The sequence below is a fragment of the Xenopus laevis genome, chromosome 1L, assembly GCF_017654675.1.
Source record: "Xenopus laevis strain J_2021 chromosome 1L, Xenopus_laevis_v10.1, whole genome shotgun sequence".
Classification (NCBI taxonomy): Eukaryota; Metazoa; Chordata; class Amphibia; order Anura; family Pipidae; genus Xenopus; species Xenopus laevis.
The window spans coordinates 105704358-105731087 of record NC_054371.1 but is presented as its reverse complement, the minus strand read 5'-3'; the positions used below and the strand labels follow the sequence as shown (position 1 = coordinate 105731087).

The 26730-nt window shown below is 38.3% G+C and overlaps 1 protein-coding gene across 1 annotated transcript in view; it reads right to left on the bottom strand.

Moving 5' to 3' along the window:
- LOC108712236 overlaps positions 1-26730 on the bottom strand; it is a 114272-nt gene that overhangs the window by 68172 nt on the left and 19370 nt on the right. The window contains exons 3-4 of the mRNA XM_018254396.2: positions 24485-24609; positions 1614-1726 (exon numbers count right to left, since the gene is read on the bottom strand). Of these exons, the coding sequence (XP_018109885.1) occupies positions 1614-1726; positions 24485-24593 (222 nt within the window). The 5' untranslated portion in view covers positions 24594-24609. The remainder of the gene's footprint in view (positions 1-1613; positions 1727-24484; positions 24610-26730) is intronic.

The following is a 26730-nucleotide window of genomic DNA, read 5'->3' as shown; positions in this document are numbered from 1 at the left end:
GAGATTCAATTTGAGATGCAATTCAATTCAGAAAAACTTATCTCACAGTTTATCATGCGAAAACGTTATTGACATACTGTACATGGGAAAAACTGGACAGTGTTTTTCTGTTAGAACAGATCCTTCTTCGTTCATGACTTACTAATTTCAGTCCATCTTAAAGGATATTTCTTCTTGGCAGATATTTCTTATTGGTTTCATATGCAAATATATGGATTGTGAATTATTTTACAAAGAGTAGTCCTTAAACTGTGTTCCATCATCACTGTCAATGAAATGTAAGTCATCAGGTTGTGTCATACTTTATCTAATAAGGAATAATTAACAGGCCAACTTCAGTAGAACATATTGTTATTCAGCTCAGCTGGGATGCTACGAGGTACGAGACTATATAATGTTAGGTGAATTTCTGGTACTTTAATCTGCACTCACGTGTATGCAAGACTAACATGACTTTTCTAATGACCCTAAAAATGCTCATAGATGCAGCATGGGGAAATGTACCTTGTGTTGCAGTACTTTCCTGAGGTCTTAACACAATATTCATGCAGAATGTAGAACAGGGGAGGCTAAAGGGTGCCTGGATAAGGTCAGTAAAAGTGCAAATTAGAACAAGAAAGAGAAAGAAATACTTGTCGGGAAGGGGGTAACATGAGGAAAACTGGGGTAGGATGAGGTGAGGAGCAGTCATTTGACAGGTTATGGACTAATATCAGATCAGAAAGCTACAAGAATGTGCTGTGACTGTATGTAGGCAAGAATGGGGGATTTGACAGGAAATGTAAATATACGACATACAGCACTGGGTTCCTAGTAGGGATGCATCGAAGACTAGATTCTGCTATTTTTATCAGGATTTGGATTGGGCTGAATCCATAAGTTTGGCCAAACCAAATCCAAACCCTGTATAGAGTTCCAGAGTGCTGGATGCTATCCTTTTGAGGAGTTTGTTAAGTAAACTGAATTGTGGAGCAATCTTTTTTGCAATGTAAAGACTTCCTGGCTTTGCTTTGCTTTATTTTTACTGTTCTGCCTAATAGACATTTGTACTGACACCTACTATAAAAACCTAGATTTCCACATAGTAATAAAAGAGGACCATTTGGCCTATACCTGTGTGAGATACAGTGTTTAGTGATGGGCGACTTTATTCGCCAGGCACGAATTCGCTGCGAATTCCCGCGATTATATAATATAAATTCGTGAAACCACAAAAACGAGACGCCGTCGCTGTATTGTGAATTTTTCGCCGTTTCGCGAATTTTGCTAGAAACACGAAACACGAAACACCGCAAATTCGCCCATCACTAACAGTGTTAATAACATACAATAATAACAATATTTGCTAAGGAACAATTTATTGGCTATGTTTATATATCATCTTTTTAAAGTGCTGGAAAAATTGCTGTATCTTCAAGTAAATATCTTGAAAATTCGCTACTACAACTAGCTCTGTAGAATAAATATGTGCAAGCTCTCACAAACAGGGTCCTTTAACCTCTTGCTTGATTTCTTTCTCCTTCCTGCATAATCTATCTTCTGTTGCACATAGTCGAGAAATGTTGGAATTTCATAAATAAACAATGATAAAAATATTAATCTTTCATGTTTACCTGCTTTGTGAATGGATTCTTCGATAGCAAGCTGCTCCGCTTAATGTTTCCACTGGAATCTGGACCGAGTATAAGAAATCTGTTCCAGCATTTTTGAACTTCTGGGATAGACACTGTCAATAAAATCAAATGCAAAATGCATATTTCAGATTGAACTAAGGTAACGTAACGTATCATGTAACGTATCACAGAAATAAATGGAATTTCCTCCTTGACGTAGTGTATTACTATCCCTACCTATTATTGTAAGTGCACCCTTTGGTAATTATAATAGTTCAGGAGTAGGAATACTAACCTAGCCCTCATATTTATAAAAAAAAAGAACCTTAAGAGGGAAGCCCCATTATAAATTAGTACTGGTGGTAGGAAACCAGAGAAACTAGTGATGAGTTATTCTATCCTGCAAATTTGTGAAACATATTTTTTTGTTGTTGTTTTCTTCTGTGCCGTCAATGACAGTTTTTTGCAGTGTTTTTATCATGCAAAATGTGTGATGGGTGATTTTTGCTGAATTTTCACACATGTTTTGGCAATGAAAATGTTGCATACATGCCTACAAAAAATTTCACTATATGCACACTGCACATAAGAAATTGTTCATTGCAGTGGGCAAAATGGTATTGTGTTGTGCACCAGATGCACAAACACCATTGTTCTATATGTAAATCAGTCAATGGCCATAGTTTTCTTCTTTTTTTTTTTTAAAACATTATTTTATTTGAATTTTACAAAAAAAACACAGAACATACATGACACAATACATTACATCCTCCTATAGTCAGTAGTACGTATAGAAGCTGAGGGAGTTTCCCACCGTGCATTCCACAACCCTTGTATATACATCCATTTCGTGACCCCTTCCGTGTTATTATAAATACTTGGCCCATGGGCTACTGTGTGTAGCTACATATATTACCCCCCTATGCGATTCATTATACATGTGCTATCGCATTAACTCATATCTGTGCCCTCCCCCCCGTACCCACAATATTACAAGTGGATAATTATATTACCAGTCTCATTAGATTATGCCTGCCTTTATCACGCAATCCCAGTGTTTCCCCTCACTCAGTCACAACTGTGTCCTATCTCCCCCTTAACCACAGCAATACCAATAATATTCTCCACCATTCCAATTCGTTATTCCTTTATCAACACTAGTCCCAGTATTACCCTCACCCAATACCATTACCCCTTGAATGGTCACCTCTATTATAATGTGATTCCGCCGGCCTCTCATATTCACTACCACCAGGAGGCGAGAGGGAAAGAGAAAAAAAAAAAAAAAAAAAAAAAAAAAAAAGGGGGGGGGAAAAGAAAGAGGGGAAGAGGAAAGGGAGAAGAAAGAGATAGACACAACACCAACCTGGTTCACAATACAATTCAAGTATAAATTCAAATTCAGTTATCCACCAAAATACTAACTGATCAATCCACTTAAACCATTTAAATAAGATCATAATTCACAGCACATTATACCCAGCGTCCAACCTAAGTTTAACTAGATTATAAGTATAGCTTTCTACAGGTTTCACACACCGTTAACCTCCAGCCATGGCTTCCATATTCTCTCAAATTTCTCCGGACACCCTCGGGCCCGATAGGTAAGCTTAATAGAGGGAAGTGTTTTATTAATTAGTGTAACCCATTGAGTTATGGTCGGATTGTTCTTACCCATCCAGTTCATTATCACTAATTTCTTGGCATAAAATAGTACAACCCGCATAAGTGCTCTAGTTTTGTTCAAGGGTACTAAGTCATCCACCAGTCCCAATAAACATATTCCTGGAGAATAACCACAGGGAAGTGCTAAGTTGTCAGCCAAATATCTAATCACTTCCCTCCAAAACCTTTGCACTGGGGGACAGTACCATGCCATATGCAAAAAAGATGCATCTGGCTCCTGGCATCTTGGACAATTTGCCCCAGTTTCTCTACCCATTTTCTGCCTCTTTATAGGAGTTATATACAACTGTTGGATAAACTTATATTGAACCAGTCTATCCTGTAAAGAAATTAGATCACCATAAATTGAGCCAATAGCCTCTTCCCACTGTTCTTCACTAATATCAGGGACTATCTGTTGCCAGCGTCTCCATGCCCTGTCAAATGGCGCAGGAACAGTACTCAGTAACTCCTGATATAGCCTAGCAGTCAGTTTATCCCTTTTTGACTCCCTCAATATCCGCTCTATCGGGGAGATATTATATATCACCTCCAGAGATGAAAACTGAGCCTTAAAAGCGTGGCGCAACTGGAGATAACGAAAGAACTGCAATTCTGGTTCACTGAGTTGTGCCTTCATTTGTTGAAAAGTAGGAAATACCTGGTTTACCAGAATTTCTCCCAGCAACTTACATCCTTTTGCAGTCCAGTACGAGCAATCTTGCATAGTTTTAAAGTGGGGCAAGTTAGAATTCCTCCACAATGGCAGATAGGGCGATAACAAAGGGGACTTATGGCCTATATACGAACAAGCAATTTCCCACGCTTTAAATGGAACCGCTATTGTAGATGGGTAGTCATCATAATCACACAGCCGTCTATATGGCAAGTTTTTAAGGGCCTCCAGTGATCCAATTCTAGAGGCCATAATTAACAGGGCTGGATCCTCCACCTCGCTATGAAGCCAACTGTGAATATGATAAATCTGACTAGCCAAAAAATAGTACCGTAAATGGGGTAGAGCCAAGCCCCCTTTATCCAACGTAGCTGTTAATGAAATCCAGGAAATGCGTGGGGATTTATTAGCCCATATAAAAGGCAATAAAACAGAGTTAATCTTGCGAAAATGATATTCTGAGATCCATACAGGAGAGTTATGTAGCTTATACAAAAGCTTAGGAAGATAAATCATTTTATACAGGTTAATTCTACCCCATAGGGAGATTGGTAAACAGGACCATACTTTAACTGCCTTTCCAAGTTGTTCTACTACTGGGTTAATATTATCTGAGATATACAGATTATGATCTAAAGAAATAATAATCCCCAGATATTTAAACTTATTCACCCATTTAATACCATATGAACTAGTAGATTGGATAGGTCTCACGTCAATAGGGAGAATAACGGACTTAGATTTATTTATAATTAGTCCAGAGTAATCACCAAATCTCTTTATAATACCCAAGGCCTCTTGCAAAGATGAACCCGAATTTTCTAAGAACAATAACATATCATCCGCGTACAAAGCAATCTTATCTTCCAATGCACCATACTTAAATCCCACAACCCTCGGATCCTGACGGAGACAGGCAGCTAAGGGTTCAATTGCTACTGCAAATAAAAAAGGAGACAAGGGGCATCCCTGTCTAGTTCCCCTAGCCAAGGGGAAGTAGGAGGACACCATGCCATTGACTTTAATACATGCCGTAGGTTTAAAATATAGCATTTGAACCCATCTGATAAAACCCGGGCCGAACCCAAATTTCCTCATGACTACCCACAGATACTGCCATTCTATTGAGTCAAATGCCTTGTTAGCGTCCAGGGACACAATGATCCTTGACCCAGCATTTATATGATTAGTCTGTAAATGAGTAAAGACTCTTCTCAGGTTAATAGTAGTCGACTTACCAGGCATAAAGCCCGTTTGATCTTTGTGTATTATAGAGGGAATTACTTTAGCTAATCTGGTGGCCAAGATCTTTGCCAATATCTTGGCATCTGTGTTTATGAGCGATATCGGCCTATATGAATCGCACAACGCAGGATCTTTGCCCTCCTTCGCTATCAGAACAATAACTGCCTCATAAAAGGAAGGCGGGAGGATCCCCTGCTCAAAGGCAGACATATAGGTTTCATGTAAGTGTCTAACCAGAGAGTGACCCTGTGTTATATACCAAGCAACTGGAAGGCCATCTGGGCCCGGGGTTTTATTAGAGGGGAGGGCCGATATCGCTTCCACCACTTCCTTTTCAGATATCGGGGTATCAAGATACTCCCTCTCCTCCTGTGTCAGACTAGGGAGAGTAATTGCCTCCAAATAAGAAAATACCTGCTCTGCTGAATAACCTGCCTTCGTCTGATATAACGTCTCGTAAAAATTCATAAAGACTGAGAGTATATCATCTGGAGTATTAACCACTTCCCCTGCTGAATCCTGTATCTGAGCTATTGGAGTCTGTGAATCCCTAGCTGAAGCCAACCTCGCCAGTAATTTACCAGCTCTATCCCCCTGTTCAAATATGCCCTGGCTGGCATATAACAACCGATTACCAGTCAGCTTCGTTTGGGCCAACTCCAGCTTTCTTTGTGACTGAACCAGTAGCTGATATGTGGTATCCGTGGGAACTTGACTATGGGCCCTCTCTGCCTCTGTAAGAGCCATAGCTGCTTTATCAACTTCTGCCTTAGATATTTTCTTAACCTTAGCAATTTCACTAATTAACACCCCCCGAGCGACCGCCTTGGATGCCTCCCATAGGATTCCTGGAGGAGCCGTTCCCACATTGATATCCCAATATGCCCCATATTCTTCACATGAGTGATCCCTGACTTGTACATTTGATAACCACATTGGGCATAATCTCCAATTTGCTCTATTACCACCAACCCCCACTCGAATTGAAATACACAAAGGGGAATGATCTGAAAACGCTCTCGGAAGATATTCCACAGTACTAACCTGTTGTGCAAAATCTACAGAGGCCAAAGCTAGATCTATTCGAGACAAAGTAGCATAGGTCGCTGAATGACATGAATATTGTCCCTCGCCCGGATGTTTCCAACGCCATAGTTCTATAAGACCTAGGTTATCCACCCATTGCTTCAATCCCTGGTTATAACTACTTGTTTGACCCAGCCTATCCAAATGAGGATCAAGAGTGGCATTATAATCCCCTACCATACAAATCGGAGCACTTGGAAAGGAGGCAAGTACTGAATAGACCTGGTCTAGGAGGGATGAAGAGAATGGAGGAGGGCAATATATATTAGCCAAAGTAAAAATTTGGTTAGCAATTTTACAATGAAGGACAATATACCTGCCATAAAAATCTGTTCTAATCCCCACACACTCGAACGGAACACCCTTCTTAACAAGAATCGAAACCCCTCTTGCATAAGTAGAAAATGAGGCATGATAAACATAGGCCACCCAAGGTTTCTTCAACGAAAGAAGCTTCTGGCCCACCAAATGGGTCTCCTGTAGGAGCAAAACATCAGGCTTATATCTTTTGATGTAATCGAACACTCGAGCACGCTTATATTTACAATTAAGACCCCTAATATTCCAAGATACTAGAGTCAAGGAGGACTGCATATGGGAGAAAATTGGAATATCTCAAAATTCAAAAGTACCTTGATCAAGATAATTATATGTGAACCATAACATACAAAACACATAAAAAATGAAATCCCACACATACCCTTTTCCCACCCTGCCCATCCCCTAATCCTAGGAGGGCCTACACCCAATACCATTAACCCTATGGGGAGGAACCCTATTGCTCCCAACTAGTGGCCAAAAAGCTAACTGACACCCTTAGTTATGTCTTAGCCTTCCCAATTGTCCCGTGCTTACAAATCTTCAGTTTCGAACCAGTCCCAAGGTCAATCGTGCAGCAAGATCATGAGCGTCTCTGAGTCGGTGAGCCCGTAGTCACAGAGGCCTTCCCTCCAGCCACGCATTGGCCTCGGCCGGGGCTGTGAAGAAATGGACTTTGTCACCATCCTGGACTCTCAGTTTAGCTGGAAACAACATCGCATACGATAGGTTGATCTGCCGGAGACGTTTTTTTATATCTGCAAATTTTAGCCTTTGCTTTCGCACTTCAGTGGAGAAATCTGGATATATGGAGATTTTAACATTCTCATAGATAATTTCCTGCTTTTTCCGAGCTTCCGAGAGGATTTTATCTCGATCTCTATAATTCAGTATTCTGGCTATACAAGGGCGAGGAGGAGCACCAGGTGGGGGTAAACGAGCCGGGACTCTATGAGCCCGCTCCACTGTAAACGCTGATGAAAAATGATTGCACCCAAACGTATCTTTGAGCCAATCCTCCAAGAAGAGCTCAGGCGTACTCCCCTCCACTCTTTCTGGTAGGCCCACCAATCTAATATTGTTCCTGCGGAGCCTATTTTCAAGGTCATCCGCTTTTTCCTCCAATCTCCGAACTTTCTGTGCCATTTCAGATAATTTACTTGGGATAGAGGTAGTAACATCCTCGAGTGTGGAAATGCGCCTCTCTGCCTCTGTTGTACGTTCCCTTATCTTTTGCACATCCTGCTTCAGCAAAGCAAAATCCTGTTTAAGGTCATCCATCTTTGCTATCGTGGCAGCATGGTTGCTGTTAATGAGCAACATAAGTTCAGACAAAGTTGGCTCAATGTGTACAGTATGTTCACTATGTTCTGCTATCTGTTCACTTAAATTACTGACCGGAGAAAGCATGGGAGAACCATAAGGGGAAGGCTCAGGAGATATAGACCCCTGGCTTTTGTGCATAGTGTCATTATGGGAGGTATCCCTGGCATACTTGCCCAGTTTCAATGCTGCAGAGGCTCCAATAATCTTCCCTTTCCCCAACTTGGTGATAGTTCTTCCCTCTCCATCGCCATGTTTAGCAGAGTTAGGTGACACTCCACGAGCGCCAGCACCATCTTGGATATTCGGCGTTTTCACGCCGACGCGTGAATTCACTCCGCGACTTTTCCCCATATCGGCGCACAATTCTGAGCCCTGGCTATGAGCCGCAGAGTACCGCCGGGTAAGAGAACTCGCTAAAAAAGACGCTCCGGTTCTCCCGTCACGACTCGGCGGTTCTTACAGAGAGAAAAACAGTATTTTAGCAGCACGGGTGCTGCGGTGCAGTACTAAGCGTCCGTCTCCGTCGGCTTCCGGCCACGCCCCCCGTGGCAAGACATTTTTGCCGCTCAACTTGCGCATAGTTTTCTTCTTTACAGGGACATGAGCAATACATTTATTTTGTAAGAACAAGGGTATCTGTAGTGGTATAAGCAATGTGACAAGTGATATAAGCAAAGCACTTGTTACAGGGTTCCTGGAATTAATCCTATAGGATCAAAGCAGAAAAAAACCTATAACAGTATCAACAATATAGTTCTTTAGAAAAAACAACAACAGTATTTTGCTTTGAATGAAACTATAAGAATATTAGCAGCTGGCAGGAAGGGAGCCATTACTGGCAATCGTATAAGTTATATTCAGATAACTATAGGGAACATAAAATCCCATACAGAAATAAACATAATATGATTACACCAACCTCTCTCTCCATCTTATACATAACTTACTCCATCAGACTTATGCGATAGTGCTTTGCAAACTCAATAACTTACCACTGAAAAATGTGCAAGGATATAGCAATAAAAAAAACTACTTTTCCAAAACTGGAAAGATCATTCATAATTTCTTTGGGATAGGTTATTTTGGGTCTGATCCATTAACAGCTGTTTCTATTGTTACAACAGAGATTTTTTAGCTGATATTTAATGACTCCCTGGAGAATTTGCAGATGTAAGATCCAAGAAACTTAACAGACTTTTTCCCTTTAGGAATATATGCAAGTGTGCGGTTATTGAGTGTCCTGGACTATGGCCCAGCAGTTAGAATGATGTCATAAGGAATGTTAATGTTTAAAAAGACTTAAAAACTGTTTCTAGAAAAAAAGCCTTTATAGATTGCTTTAGCATTATATCTGGCTTGTTTGTACATTTTTAAAATTTATATAATGACCATATTATTAACTCCGAAAATCACTGTGACTTCAGAAATGTCATCTTGATTTAAGTATCAGTAGACATTGCGGGCCTCATGCATAGATGAGCAAGTTTAGCATATTTAATAAGGTAGTAATGGCCACCAAGAAAAAAACACACAAATATTTTAATGGGGTTTTTATTCAATGTTTGTTTTGCAATAAGCTTGTATATTTCTCCCCAAGGTATAATAGCTGGCCTCAACATCAAGGCTAAAGTGACAGTTTTCATTATTTTCATTGTACCTCGAAATAAAGCGAAACATTTTTTCGAGCCAGAGCTAAGCAGCTTTTCCTATTGAGAGTCTTGGGCTGTCGACAATGAAACAAAATAACTTAGGCGTGAAAAGCCAATATCTCTGAATAATGACTTTTGCAAAGCTTTAGTTATTGAAAGAATGATACCAAATGGTATTCTCCAAGTCGCAATAAGATGGCTAATGAAAATCAAGATATGTATTTGTTATTGAAAGTAGTAAAACTAAACCAATGAATGTTTTGTTATTATTATGGAAACCTGACCTATCTTTATATTTTACAGTCAGTCCTATTGATTGAGTAATGCTCTCGTGACTTTAGCGAATCTGGCTTTAATTAATTTCCGAAACTTTGTAAACTTTCTTTGTCTGTCAGCCCTACAAGGTAAAATAAAACTTACACATTTTTTAGAATCATTTCTTTATTAAAGAAATCTTTCACCAAACAAAGGAAATAATAAAAAAAAGCATTTATTTATACAAATAATCACTTTAATAAAAACACAACCTTATCTTGTAGGGTTTTGATATTTTCGAATCCATGGTTTTTCAAGAGGAATTACTTTTACTAGTAGAATTAAGTAGAGTTAGTGCGGTGTCTATGCTAGGCATTACTGGATTACTTTCTCCCATAGCATTCAGTGGGGTCAGTCCCTGCTTCATTTCTCATAGGCTACAATGTAGGTATCTAAGACGAGGGTTTCTGTATGTCTGCAAGTACCCCACAGTAGGTTGTTCGTAACACCACTTCTTTAAAGGTACTTGTTGTGTCAAAATACACTCCTTGCACTTCTGTATAGTTGTGCTTAGCATTGCTCAGTCCTTAGGGCTCACATACTTTCGCAAGCTAATTGCAGTCCCTTCACTTTGCCTGCTTTCATGAAAGGTACTTACTTGCATCAAAATGTGCTCCTTGCACTTCCATATAGTTGAGGTTGGTGCTGCTAACTCCTTCTTGCCTTCTGTTCTGAATTGAGTGCTGTGCTTCTTTGATGCAGGTGAACAGGGCTGGAACTAGCGGTAGGCAGAGTAGGCACGTGCCTAGGGCGCAAAGCTTGGGAGGCGCCAGGCACGTACCTTCCACTACTGGCTACCCCAGTCCGGGCCTCTGAATCCGGCTTGTTGCTGTGTGCCTACGAGGTAATTGAGTGACGCGTGTGTCAGTGCGCATACGTGTGCTCACCAGGAGGGGAGGGGGGAGACACGGTGGTTTAGCGCGCATGCGCACGCTCGCGTAGGCACGCATGCGCGTGCTCATGTGGTGTTGTGCGGTGGAGGGCCGATGTGGCTGGCTGGGTTGCCTGGGGCGCCCAGCTGGCCTGGCCTGGCCCTGCCCTGCAGGGGAACCCAGGAGCTACCACTATCTCCGGACCTGGAAGAACTTCCATGGTTCCCACAGCATCCCCCTGCATCATTCAGCGCAATTCAGTGGCATCAAAAACATAGGACACACACCTCACTCATGCTGGATGCCAAAAATGATGCAAGGTCATATAGGAGTCAAACGCAGAGGTCCCTTTAACCCTTTGAAGATGTAAACAACCTTCATGATGTTTAAGTTTTTTTTCAGTGGGCTTCACTCAAAAACTCGATTAATTTGATCAATTCTAGGTTTTTTTCCCTGAAAACTCAGTTTGAGTATTTGAGTTTTTCACCCTGTTGTGGGAATACACAGAAGCTGGAGATCACTTGAGGCAAAGAGTTTAAGTTTATTGACACAAGCTGCGTGGATTCTATACTTTATACCCTTATACACCACACGTTATTACAAAGGTATGCAAAAGGCAGAAAAACATTGGTGTGGCAGCCATACCTTAAGCCTTGAGAACAACTTTGAACATTTGCAGGGAATCGTGCCTCCACTATTGGCCCCACAACTGTGAAATAAACCATACATAGTACTGAGATCCGCTCTGAAAAAGTTACACTACTGGTACAGCCATGAAGGGGTAATTTGAAACCACTTCACTTTGTTCTTGATGGGTGAAACAGTACTGACTATTGAATGGGGGGCATAAATCTGTGGGTAGACTCTGTGTATACTGAGTCAGGCCTGCTATACAAAATTAACCATTACAGTAAATGTAACCATTACAATCCCGACTACACTGATTCAAGTTTTTTACATTCGGGTTTTCTTAAATTAGAAACAATTCTAAAACTCAGCTCTAAAACTCAAGCTTTGATAAATAACCCCTTTAAACTTGCCTGAAAACTTGCTACCTGTTGCTACCTGACTACATGCTCCCACAAACTATTTCCAACATCCATAATACTGTTAAATCTGTTTGTCTCAGTGTAATTTCAAGAATTAACCCTCTTTGAATGTTCTATTCTGTTCACTGTATGCACAACAAGTTCAATTTGTTCCCCACATTCTCTCTGTCTAGTGCTTTTACTTGTCTGATAATATCTACACGTAAATACTGTGCCCTGACACATATCAATTTCTGACCCCATTACAATGCTTTCCTTTTATCCCAAACCATTTTGCACCTCTACCTCATCTGACTGCATTCAATTTCTCACTATTATGTCTTCCCTTTATTGTGTACTTTTCAATAGCTGTTTTGTAACTAATTCATTTTTATTCATCTCTTTGATTTGTCCCAGAATGACAGTATCATTAACAATGCTCTCTAATGGTGGTCTCACTTTCCCTCACACCATTTGCTCCAAAAACCTGGGGGTTTAAGTAATCTCCTCTCCATTTGTTGCTGTTTAAACACATCAATATCCCTTTCTCTTTCCTTTTTTTAAATGCGTGCAGTTATGTTCCACTCTCTGCACATGGCCTATTATTTATAGACCTCTACATCAACTACAGCCTTCCTTTTTGTCTTTGAATCCTGTCTCTGTTGTGTCTAATTTTTTCTCTGCACTGACAACTCTGTAATTATCTTAGTAGACTTCAAACGTCAAATTGATGACCCCTGTCAGTCTTAGCCTTCTTGCTTTTTCTACTTTCAATCCTTCTTTGATCTTCAGCAATGGATATAGGCAGCTATCCACAAAGAAGGTTTTCACTAAAAACCTAACCTGTTCCAATCTCATTATTAGGTCATCACCTTGTTACCTTTTCTCTTAAATTGTTCTCCTTCATTTGATCCTCATTCAACAGTCATCTCTCAGAGTATTCAGACTATTGACTTACTAACATTCTCCATTTCAGAGTCTCCTCACTGAAAGGAGAAGGAAAGCTACCGAGGCATTTTATTGCCAATAGATTAGCTGCAACAGTGCAAGCTAGAATGCTATATTTATTCTGTAGAATGTTTTACCATACCTGAGTAAAAAGCTCTAGAAACTCTCTGTTTGTTTAGTATAGGAGCTGCAGTATTAACATGGTGTGACATCACTTCCTGCCTCTCCCTGCTCTGGGCTCAGATTACAGTAGAGAAGGGAAGGGAGCGGGAAGAGGAGGAAACTGAGCATGCTCTTGCCCAGGGCAATGAGTTTTAAGCTGAAAACAGGAAGTCTGATACAGAAGCCCACGTGTACACAATAGAAGGAAAGAAATGCTGTGTTTCTTTTGACAGGGGACTCAGAGCAGCACTACTTTGGGCGTTTACTGGTATATTTCGATGGACCTTTCTGATAAGGCTTACTTAGTTTTAACCTTTCCTTCTCCTTGAAGTTTTCTTTTGATTTTAATTCATTGAAAATACTAAACTTTATTCTGTTCTAACTAGAAACACATACCTCCTTACAACCATGCCTACACCAAGTGTGCTTCAGTCATGAGACAAGGCGAGAGCCTGATTTCTCCTCCAATTGCCCTGGTGCCTGGTAAAAACTTATAGGCGAACATATGTTGTACAAATATGTTTAACTAATACAAAATTTTTATTGACCAAGACCCTTGATTGGTGGTATATATACAATATATATACATAATATACTTGTGTATCCAATGCTTTGGCCCACATAAGGGAGTTTTTTCATTTTGTTTAAGTCTGCGCTACTGCAGACATCTAATCTCCCTTAAATGCTTTTCCACCACCAATAAAGTACATCACCAGTGGGAAAACATTTGAGGCGCATTCTTGAAGCAAAGTTTCCTCCTCACGGATCTTCTAAAAAACATAGTTGGGTAGAAAGAAAGGGTAATAAGGGATAAAATACTTTAACACATTGAAATCACAATACTATAAGTTTGTGCATTGTTTTATGCAGAATAGACCTTGCCAGAATTTAATTCTCTCTTATAAGGGTGTTAGCAGGAACCTCGACCCTCGGATAGTAGTAGATCTACTTAGACTTTGCTAAATAATATTTGTACTTGGATAACGAAGTGGCTAATGATGGCGAAAATTCACCAGCGTGATGTAATTTTGCCACTTCCCCGATTTACTAAGGGTCCCTGGCGTCAATTCACTAGAGGAGTAGATAGACTCTAGCGGTACTTCGCTGCCTAACGCCAGGCGAAGTTGCACTCTGGCGAAGGGACGTAACTACGCTAATTCACTAAGATGCAGATTTTTCTGAACGTTACCTCTTGCGCCAGAGTTTACTTCACCAGCTCAGACCAGCCAAAGTGCAATAGCGTAGATAGGAGTTTGTTCAAAATTAGTTGAAATGTCCCAAAAAAACGCTGGCTTTTACTTTTTACAGGGTGATAGGCTGAAAAAGATCGTAAATTTTTTTTGGGGTACCCTCCTTCCCCCCTACATTACCTAACATATGGCACCTAAACTATACACTGGGCTCCTGTGTAGGGCAATATTATACCTCTATTTTATTTTATTAAGGTTCCCTGGCCTTGTGTAGTGTAATGTAGTTGCTGCAGCATATACGTCCATTGTACTTTAACTTCACGCAGTATGCAAATTTGGCATCGCTAGCATAACTTCGAACTGCTTATAGTATTATCGCTAGCGCAACTTCGCTAGCTTTCGGAACCCTGGACGCAATTTCAGATTTTCGCGAATTAGCGTTGGCTTGGCGAATCTACACCTGGCGAAGCCGTCGCTGGGGAGATTTCAGATGTTAGTAAATTTGCCCCAAAGAGTGGTGGTAAATCAAACATTTTTTAAATGGACCAGTGTTGTTAATGCAGTACTACTGGGGTCTGCCTTGGTCACTTGCTTTTTGTTTATTAAAGGAAAACTATACCCCCCAAACAATGTAGGTCTCTATTAAAAGATACTGAGTAAAACAGCTCATGTGTAAAACCCTGCTTCATGTAAATGAACCATTATCATAATAATATACTTTTTTAGTAGTATGTGCCATTGGGTAATCATAAATAGAAAATTGCCATTTTAAAAAATAAGGGCTGCCCCCTGAGATCGTAAGATTCACTGTGTACACATACAAACCACATGTAAGGTCACATGAGCCAATTAACAGACAGAGTTCTGCCTTTTGCTTCCTCACTTCTTCCTGTTACAGTTAGTGTTGTAGTATTTCTGGTCAGGTGATCTCTGAGGCAGCACAGATGGTCACGAAATGGTGGCTCAAGGCAAGAGATGTAAAAGGGCAATATTTATTTAAATATATATTCCAGTTTGGTAAGATTCTTTAATATGTCATTCAATTTGATATAAACTATCTGTTGCTTAAGTATTCATTTTGGGGGTATAGTTTTCCTTTAATGGACCTGGAGGTGGGCAATGTAAGTACTGTTTTCTATTTTTTGCCTATGATTCTAAATTGTGCAGAACTGTAATTGATTTATTTTAAATAATTTTTCCTTCTACCTTTTGTTCTATACATTTTTATAGATTGAAGCATTTTTTAAACACTTCTGGTTTTAAAATACCACCATCTAATTTCTGACCTAAATAGCCTATAATTAAGTACTGGATAGCAGAAAAACCCTGATACAAGAATATTTTTTTACTGCACCTGTTTACATGCAATTGTATGAGTGCCTGCTCAATATTTGGATAGCCTTTACTACCTCAAACAGATGGGACTCCAGGGAAACTGGTGCCTCCAGGTTTTCCTTAAAAGCCGCAATTGGTTCTGCAGAGGGCCAAAGGCTAGTAACGTGGGGCCTACATCTGTAACATTTAAAACCTTTTTTAAAACCAAACCACTATAACTTTTTGGAAGACAAATGATCATATCTTTGTAACTGCATTATCCTTTCAAAACCATTTAAAATGGCATATATAAAGGTTACTGGATACTATCTAGAAAATTCATCTTGAAGGACGCACTGATTGTACTTCATTTCAATACAAGCATTTTGCAATCAATGCAGTTCGGTAATTTGCATCTATAAGAACTTTTCCACGTGATTACATAAAGCAGTTATTTAGAATCTTTTTTTTTTTTTAAATTCATTTCTGGGTACAGCTTAGGGCTTCAGCTCATCCTTATATAATAAGTTGATTGATATAATACAAATGGGACCGATACCCAATGTTAGAGCACAGTTCTTTACAGATAAATAATTGTATGATTATATATAAGTAAATATTATAGATAACTTTCCAGGCAGGTGAGGGTAGTGTGATCTATGTTCATATCCTTTTAGTTGGTCCTACTCATCCTAACACTTCAAATTTTATCTTCCTTTGGGTGCAGTTTTCACATCCTTTTTTTCACAACCTTTTTTTTCACAGACTTACATGGGGTAAAATGATATGACAAATAACATCACAATCTGCATATCACGTAACTCATAGTTCATTACATCATTGTTCAAAAAGCACTGATGTTATTTGCTTGGGCTATTCTTTTTAAAGAATAGAATAAAAGTTTAGCTGGGCAAGCTGTTTTATTCTTATTTGGTAGAAAAGCACACTTCCCTGGATGAGCTTATCACAGCACTTTTTCCTTTTTGTGGGAACTCATTGATTTACTGATATTTCATTCTGTTGTACTGCTGCTAATGATTTTGACCATCAAAGCATTTGATAAAGTGTTGACGTTATACCTTATGTTACCGTAGCTCATTTAGGTATGTGGGAACTTATTTCTCCTTCACAGTTATTGGTTTAGATATGCCTGATTTGATTACAATGAAGTGTATCACCAAAAAGCTGTGTTTTGTCTATAAAACCTTTAGTTCACAGCTTAGTGGATGTACATTGTATGCAAACTGCAATCCCTGTTATAGGATAGTTAACCAGAGAAGTACATTTATCACTTTTTTTAATGGCCCCTTGTTACTTGGTAATTAAACATCTGATCAGTCATTCAGCTCTCTAAATGATAAATGGCTGTCTGAAAAAACTCCTTTACTAAATGCATCTTCATTCACTTTTGCATCATTATTTATTATTATTTTGCCAGACTTTTGGCTTCTGTCAAATGCCAAATACACAGTCTGGCTCTACATTATTCTCACACACGCGCACGTATGTTTGCCTTAGATTGTAATGTTAAGCATTTTGTTTACATGGTAGGCATGATAATGTACAGTCATATGAAAAAGTTTGGGAACCCCTCTTAATTTTTTGGAGTTTTGGCTAAGCTTTCAAAGTAGCAACTTCCTTTTAATATATAACATATATAACAGTAGTATTTCAGCAGTGACATAAGGTTTATTGGATTAAAAGAAAATATGCAATATGCATCATAACAAAATTAGACAGGTGCATAAATTTGGGAACCCCAACATAGATATTACATCAATACTTAGTTGAGCCTCCTTTTGCAAATGTAACAGCCTCTAGACGCCTCCTATAGCCTTTGATGAGTGTCTGAATTCTGGATGGCGGTATTTTTGACCATTTGTCCATACAAAATCTTTCCAGTTCAGTTAAGTTTGATGGCTGCCGAGCATGGACAGCCTGCTTCAAATCATCCCATAGATTTTCGATGATATTCAAGTCGAGGGACTGTGACGGCCATTCCAGAATATTGTACTTCTCCCTCTGCATAAATGCCTTTGTAGATTTCGACATGTGTTTAGGGTCATTGTCTTGTTGGAATATCCAACCCCTGCGTAACTTCAACTTTGTGACTGATGCTTGAACATTATCCTGAAGAATTTGTTGATATTGGGTTGAATTCATCCGACCCTTGACTTTAACAAGGGCCCCAGTCCCTGAACTAGCCACAAAGCCCCACAGCATGGTGGATCCTCCACCAAATTTGACATTAGGTAGAATTTCTGCATTTCTTGGGATGCGGTTTTATTTTACCGCCATGCAAAGTGGTTTTTGTTATGACCAAACAACTAAATTTTTATCTCATCAGTCCAAAGCACTTTGTTCCAAAATGACTGTGGCTTGTCTAAATGAGCTTTTGCATACAGCAAGGGACTCTGTTAGTGGCGCGAGTGCACAAAGGGCTTATTTCTCATCACCCTGCCATACAGATTTTCTTTGTGCAAATTGCGCTGAATTGTAGAACAATGTACAGCTACACCATCTGCAGCAAGATGTTCTTGCAGGTCTATGGAGGTGATCTTTGGGTTGTCTGTAACCATTCGCTCCTGTATTTTTTTTGGCCTGCCAGACCTGGATTTTACAGCAACTGTGCCTGTGGCCTTCCATTTCCTGATTACATTCCTTACAGTTGAAACTGACAGTATAAACATCTGAGATAGCTTTTTTAGTCTTCCCCTAAACCATGATACAGAACAATCTTTGTTTTTAGATCTTTTGACAGTTGCTTTGAGGATCCCATGCAGTCACTCTTCAGAGGAGAGTCAAACAGAAGCACAACTTGCAATTGACCAGCTTAAAGTGGACCTGTCACCCAGACATAAAAATCTGTATAATAGTTATTTTCAAATTAAACATGAAATCCAAATTCTTTTTTTTATTAATGTATTCATAGCTGTTGTAAACTCTTTTAAAAATCTCAGCTGCCTTAGGCATAGAGGCGGGTTAGGTAATTACTTTCACTTTCCATTCAGCACTTACTAGATGTCACTACACTCCCCACGTTCCCCTACTCTCTTTACCATTTAACTGTGTAACCAGTGCATTAGAATGGACATCAGGTCCCCCATTCTGGTGCACAAACAAGATTTTGAGATGATGCAAAGCTTGCCTTAATAACAGTGTCCACAATATCGCTCCTGCCTGCTTGCTATAATTATGAATTTCCAGACCGAAGGAAACACAACTCAAATACTTTATACAGTGTAATTAAAGTTTATTTTGCTTGACTAATGTGATAAAATAGGATTTGCAATTGTTTTTTGGGTGACAGGTCCCCTTTAAATACCTTTTCTTGTGATTGGACACACCTGCCTATGAAATTCAAGGCTTAGCAAGATAATCCAACCAATTTGGTGTTGCCAGTAATCAGTATTGAGCAGTTACATGCATTCAAATTAGGAAAATTACAAGGGTACCCACATTTTTGCACAGCCAGTTTTTCACATTTGATTTAATTTCATACAACTGAATACTGCTTCTCTAAAAATCTTTGTTTAGAAAACACCCCAGTACTCAGATGTTCCTGGGAAATGAAAGACATACCACAGTTATCTTTTTTGTTGAAAGTCGAGTAAATTATTATGCAGGCTGAGAGGGGTTCCAAAACTTTTTCATATGACTGTATGTTAATATGTGATGGGCCTCCCTGAAAAATAATGTTTGGAGGGCCCAGTGCACAGTGAAGAGATATTTATATAAAAGCATTATTTTTGACCTAGAATTTTAGAATGAATGAATGCAGATAACACCCTTCCATTTTTAAGTTAACTACTAGCTGCCCTGCAAAGTGCCCTATCCTTTGCCTACTGTCTAAGGAGCTGATTCATCAATGTTTGAATTCTTATTTTTACCATGAAATGTTTTTAAACTAAAAATCATGAATAGTAATTATTTTTTAAAAAAATTAATTTTTGCTATTTATTAAGCACAAAAACATGGAAAACTTACATTTAAAACTTTGGCGTCTAAAAGCTTGCAAAGTCATGCGGCTTATTTAATTTGAGTTTTTCGAGATCTTTTTGAGAGTTTGTAGACCCCAACAAGTCTCCTGAAGAAGACGTGCCATAGTATAACATTAAGATCGCCCACAAGTAAAACCAATTACTCATGGTGATCTGGCTTAATTTACAGGAAATTGTCTCCAGACAATTGTGTCCAGATCGTTGTAAGTAATAGGAAGCAATCTTAAAGGAGATTTCCACCCGTTCATAAAAAAACTCTTACCCCCCACCCCAGGTAGACCCCCTCACTCCTCCCCCAGGCTAACTACCCCCCCCTCCCAGGGAGATGCCTCATTCTCCATACTTACCCCTCGGCGCAGATTCTTCTAGCGGAGTTCCACGCTTCCATCTTCTGCAATCTCTGTAAGCTGACTGAGAGACCGTTAATTTCCGTGTAATTCTGCGTATTCGCAGTTGTTGCAAACCAGCAAACTGCTTCAATTGAGCATCTGCAGAAATACTGATCCCTCAGTCAGTTTACAGAGATTGTGGAAGATGGAGGCGTGGAACTCCGCTGGAAGAATCTGCACAGTCAGCTGCGCCAAGGGGTATGTATGGAGTATGGGGCATCTCCCCGGGGGGGTAGTTAGCCTGGGGGGAGGAGGGAGGGGGGTGTTACCCACACCTGGGGTGGGGAGTACAGGTTGAATTCTCCTTTAATGTTATACTATGGGAAGTAATTTTTGAGAGATTTGTCGCCCACTGTAGAGCAGGTTTAACCATGGGTGACAAATCTTACCATGTGCCATCAACCTTAAAAGGTGTGTTTATACATTTGAAACACAACAGTAACAGAATACAATCTGTTCTGGTGTCAAAGGGCCATTAATAAAACTGATGGGATACCTTATTCCTTGTAAATATTGCTGTTTTGCATATAATCCAATATGGTAATGAAAAAGTTGGAATGGTCACTTTGCATTTAATGAAACTGACTTTTCCTTGTACAATAAGCATGGGAACTCATGTTTTGTTAATTACTTTTCCCCCTTTCCTTTCACTTTTTCATCCTTCTTTTTTTAATTTTCATAACCAGGCCTGTTGCGTTACCCCAATACCATATACACTCAAATAACAAAACACTACCTAATAGAAACAAACAGCAGAAAAAAATAAAAATAAATAACGAGTGTGAAAATTATAAAACACACTAATACCAAAGTTTGACCCTAGGCAGACCAGTACCAACCCTAGGTCAAAAGCAACTATTTCCAAGGTATTAATTATCGTGGGAGGTGACTAAAACATCCTGAAAAAAAGGAAAATTTTCATTCCGATGTAATGTCCTTTTATCAATTTTTAAGTATTGGAGGGAGGGGTTTGCTGATTTTAATTAATTAATTTTTTATGTATTGAGGGGTCTGCTGATTTTAATTATCAATTTTTTAATAATTCATCCAATATCAGGAGAGTTAATTGTAGAAGTTACACAATTTCTCTGCACAATAAATTCTCTAGGAAGCCCCTGCCGGTATTGAATATTATGTGGCCGCAACAAGTTTGCCATGGTGGTAAATTCTTTATGTTTAGCCAATGTTTTAGTAGAGTTTGAAGAGAGTTATACTCTGATGTGAGCATTATCAATATTTTTCCCAAGTAGATCTGTAATATAATAAAAATGTTGTCTAGTGACTACATCTCTTAGTGCAGCTTTAGAGTGTGATGTATCCTATCAACCATAAAATGCTCTGTAGGTGAATTACTGTAGGTATAAGTATTTTTAGCAGATTCAATAAACATGTTCTCAATTGTCCAGAAGCTCAAGAAATGTGGCATTTCTATCTATTTTGTACTGCTTCCGCATTAATACATACTGTATAAAGACATTTGAACTAGAACACTTTTGTGCTTACTCATTATAATCAAGAAGCAATCAAAAAGAAAAAAAAATATCTTTATTGTGTTCCACATATAAAGTAAATGCCACTGGTTAGCCAGGTATAGCACATTTGCACAAGTTATGGAGTACCTAGAACACATACATCAGGTTACTTTATCAAATTATTATTTACTGTCAGGCAATGGATATTTCATAAGGTCGTCAAGGCCATAAGCCATATATTTGGCTCAGGAAGATGTGCATCCTAAAGTGTTCATAGCTCTGCTGGGTATCAACTCTGTCTGTGCTCTGAAGGTTCCTTTAAAGAAATCTCAGATGTTGTAGAATAGTTGGATGATTCACAGAGCAGGGTGAAAAGTCTCTAAAACATTTTAAATCAACTTTTTCACTATCAATGTAATATAATGAGTAATGTTCTGTGTCTAAATGTAGATAATCACTGCTCCTACTGAACAAACATTTGCATGGACACGAAGGTCCAATCCAAGTAGCCTAGAAACACCATACTGTACCCAATTAGCTAAAACTAACATAGACCCTAACATTATTTGCAGACATTAACCAACACAGTACACCTGGCATATCATATTTGCTGTTAAAATAGTAATTCAAACATTACTTCCTATTATCCTTTTACTCCTTAGTATTAAGTCATTGTTATCTGGCACATATAACCCTCTTGTGACACACATTTAAACAAAATATCTCTATATAGTATTTTTTTAATGACGTAAATAGCCCAGATGGTTTGAATTTCAGTTTAACTATCATTGCTGTTGATATATGAGCAACTCATTTCGAAACAAGGAAAAATAATCAATTTGCTTAATTTTTTTTGGTAAAAGTAGTGGCAGTTCAGGGGTATATTCTATTAATTTAGCCATGGCTTCTAAACTTGGTATATCTTTCAAAGAACAGTTTACTGTTCAATTACGTCCAATTTGAAAAAAGTTTCATGCTATACTTAAGAACAAAATTGATATATAATTATTTTTGTACATTAACTACTTGTAAACCAGCTGATAAAATGTATATAGTTTAGGCACATTTCATATGAATAGATGTGCTTACATATTTCCTTTGTGGTAGAGAGAGAGAGTCTCTTTGAATCAGAGAGGGGTGCTATAAGTAAGAAAATTATCCATCTAGAAACAAAATTAATTTATACTTTAGCTACTAGATACCCCCTGGGGATGAATAATGAATACGTCACCTGTTACTTTTGAATCTCTTTAAGTCTACTACAAGTAACCTTCCACATTTTTACAAGATATTAAAAAAAATGTTTTATTTGAATTTTCTTCATTAACTGAGAGCAGCAAGATGGCACTTGGATCTATGATGTAATTTGCATCACATTGTATTATCTCTCTCATTGGTAGTAGTTAATTAACCCAGATAGCCGATTGGTGGTCGTTTCCTTAAATATGCATGTATTGTTATGTTGTTTTGTTTGTTGTGCCTATGATAATGTATCAGTGTTGAGATAAAACGCATAAGGCTGTGCCATGGATACCGAACAAACTTATATTTCGTTTACACATCTGTGTGGAGGATTGTTCCATTGAGTGCCTGTCCATTTACTCCACAAAGCATATTTCAAGGGGCAATCTTACCAACCGTCAATTTAGTTTGATATACTCCATCACTCAAAGAACATTTATGTCCATACCCAATATAGGGGAGGGGGGCAATGCTGCAGAAAGTCTGCCATCCAAAATGTATACTTGTAAAACTGCTGGCAGCCAACATATTATAGAACATAATAAGCAAAAGGGCCAAATACTGGTCACGTAACAGCAAATAGGAACAAAGGGTAGAGGCCAGGGTTATTGCGTTCACTCTGAAGTAATTGGTACTGTAGAGCCAGAGAAGGGAACATCTCTGCAGTTACAAAATCAAGTCCTTTCTAACTAAGTGACGAATGCAAACTGAATATATATAGAAAAACAACAAACAAAAAACCCAACGAAAAGCATTTCTTGTTAAAGTGTACTAATACAGGACAGTTTTCCAATGAATAGTAGGTTCAGAGACCTAAGTAAAGCAGGTCAAATTTCAGTTAAAATCAAAGGTGGTGGACCACTTCTGCTGGTGAGTCAAACAAACAAAACATCCCAAGGATAATGTCTTATTAACTCCACATATTGTACCACAATATTCAATTTGTATATCCCCCAAGACTTTATTCCTAACAGTGCAAGATTCCTTTTACCTTTCTTTTCCAGGGCGGTTGGAAGTCTATTAGAAATTCCCATGCTCAAAAATATTTTGCCATAGACTTAATTACCTCTAGGTACTGATCTTCTTTTAGCAGAGAGGTGATTTCCACTATGCAGCATTGGGTAGTTTTTGTCATGGATACAGTCCGCGTGGACGTGTAGCAATGTATGCTACATGAGTGGAAGAGAGTCTAAGTTGTATCTTTGGCTCATGTGTGGTTGGTGGAAGTCCAGTCCACCTATAGGTATAGGTAGCCCAGTTTGGGCATTAGTAACATCCTAATTCCTTCTATGATGCCAGCCAAATAGTTAAGTAAGTCCCTCCAACTGTTGTCTCTTTTGTTTTTGCAGAATTAAAAGGGTGTTTTCAATTATCTAACTACTTATTTATCCCTCGGTCCATTAATTTAACATTAAAACAAATTGTTCAATGGCCCTACATTTATAATATCTCTTTAAATGATAAATTATATGGTATCTCAATTAGTGGTATATTGTTACTAAGTTTGAACTTCTTAATTTTTTTGGCTAATCATTTGAGATAAACGAAGGTCACTTTTTAGTCATACATCAATTCATTTTAGTTTTTTATGTATTGAAACCCTAAGGATTTCTTTCCTTTTCATCCTTCCTATAAAGTTTTTGTTCAAGTGAGGGGCACAGAAACTTTCAATCTTATCGATTATGAAGCTTTCAGCTGTTTACTCAGGAGAAGGTGAAAACATGTATTACAAGGTTTTGAGTATCATTTTCCTTTGCATATGAAACCAGAAATTACCACAGTTCTGTTTACATTTACTCCTGTGCATGTTTATTACTCTTCATTAGGACAGTACTGCTGAAAACATCCCTTAATAAATAAAATATATTACTATAACATGTATAATAATATGTCAAGCATTAGCCTACTTTCCTGAAAAATCACAGATACAAAATGAAGGTTAGGGAAAAAACATGCAAAAACAGTAATCTTACTTTTGCAAGTCTCAGCATGAGCCGTAATCCAGTTGGATTGGGAAGGGTCTGTTACCTCCAGAAGAATGTTGCCACCACTGTTAGGAAATGTGCTTGCATAGGCACCCATTATTCATATAGCGGAACTGTACAATATAAAATAATTGAGTTAAAATATGTGAAATAACTTTTATATGTATACTTTTCATTGTTCATAAATACCACTGTTTTTCACATGTAGCAGATTTTGCCACAAAAATACAACTAGGAATGGTGAAAAGCAGCATACAAATGTAACGTTTGTTTTGTGATGGTAATGCTGTGCCTGTAACTAACTGCAAATATTAAACATACAATACATGTTCTGACTTCATAACCATTACCCGTACCCATTATTACCTTCTGGCTCTCTCTTTGCTTAATGAAACTCAGCTGAATATATGTATGAATGTATGTATAACTTTTTTAGACTGTAGACTTAGACTCTAAACTCTATGGGGCAGGGACCTCCTTTCCACCTTGTCTCTTACTACATAGCACATAAGCTCTTTGTCCTAATATGAATTCTATGTATATTTATTGTCTTCCCAGTGTATACTGGGTCATGTGACAGAAATGACATCACTACTCACCATTTATAACTGATGACATCAGTATTCACCGTTTATAAGGATATAATTTACAAGATATTCATGGCTTTTGTGTATTATACATTGATACATATGAATATAAGCCAGCCCTATTTCAACCACCAGGAAATACCATTTTCACTGAACTTTTATCAGACTCTGTAGCAGAAGCCCATACGTTTCTTATTAAGCCTATCCGTATTCTATTGTATTTTGGTTGTTTCTTAACAGGGCTGTACCTCATCAGTTTGTCCCTATATTGACGTTTCTGATGCCAGTTGGTATTGTAGCATAGACTTTGAATGTTCTTCAGTTTGTTACTCTCTTTTCCTGCTTTCAGATCCAGAACTCCAGTTCTTGCTAATTATCGTATTATATTTCTAAATTGCCTGAGTTAAATTTTAGCCTTTAATACTGTCTGAGTATCTTTTGATGTGCCTGATTTGTCTTGAGTTTGGTCTCCACAGGGCTCTTCTGGCTTGTTAATGCAAAGTCACTAAACCATCCTGCTTTAAGAGGGGGTTTCTCAAAATGGTGATTGTAATTCTATTGCTGCTCAGTTCATTGTGATGCTCATGTCTGATGGATCAACACATGACACAGCATGAATCTCAAAGGTTTTGTTTACATAGATTTTTGTTGCCTAGCTATATGACAAAAGCGGATTTTATACAGCATGCCCTACAGCCATTCTCTAAGACTCATTTATGGTCTGGTTAAGAAAGGAAACAATGGAGAAGCCTTCAATGCTTTTTTAAACTGCTTTTCTGGTCTGCAATCATTAGTATTATATTATGTATCATCTTATCATTACCAACAAGTGATAAGAAAAATGTTTATATTTTATGTAAATTAAAAATAAGCATGTGTGTATTTTAGTGTAAACCCCCATTCTAGTGATGTGCTGACAAATATTTTACATTCACAGGGAGTTTACTTTTTCTTGTTTAGGAAGCATCTTGTTTAGGAAGCAAGGACAATGGCAGTATGCAGAGACTTTTCATTGTATACCTTGGATAGCATCCCTTTCATGCTAATTTAATATGCAGCAAATGCATGCAAACCCATGCTTTTCAACCAAAAATATTCTGGTATGAGCAGTAAGACATTGAGAAGGGCTGCAGTGGGCAGCTATTTTGACCACTGCTATTTTGATCACTGCAAAATACCCCCATGCCAAAGTCCTGTTGGTGGATAGTGACAAATATAGTTGAAAATATAAAATACATTTAAAAACACATTTAAGGAAAAGCATAGCTAAAAATATAACATATATATATTTCTCTGAAGAATAATAATCTATTTAGGATTCTGCTTGTTAGTAATTGCATTCACCCTTTCTGATATACGTAATGAAAATGAATATCGCTGAAGAAACAGCTGTGCATTTTGCTTCATTCAGAAAGTCACTGTTGATTTTCCCAACAGAACATGATAAGAGCTTAATTTTGAAGCAATTTGATGCTGGCTTTGAATTTGCATTTTGCTAGGAAAGCAAGTCCATGGTTGTGTATAATCACTTATACTAGGCAAAGAAAACCTTTGTGAAAGCTAAAACACTGCACCAATGGACAGGTACCTGGGAAACACATTTTTTCGTAAATAATTCATCAACATGCAATATTCCTTTGGCTGTTC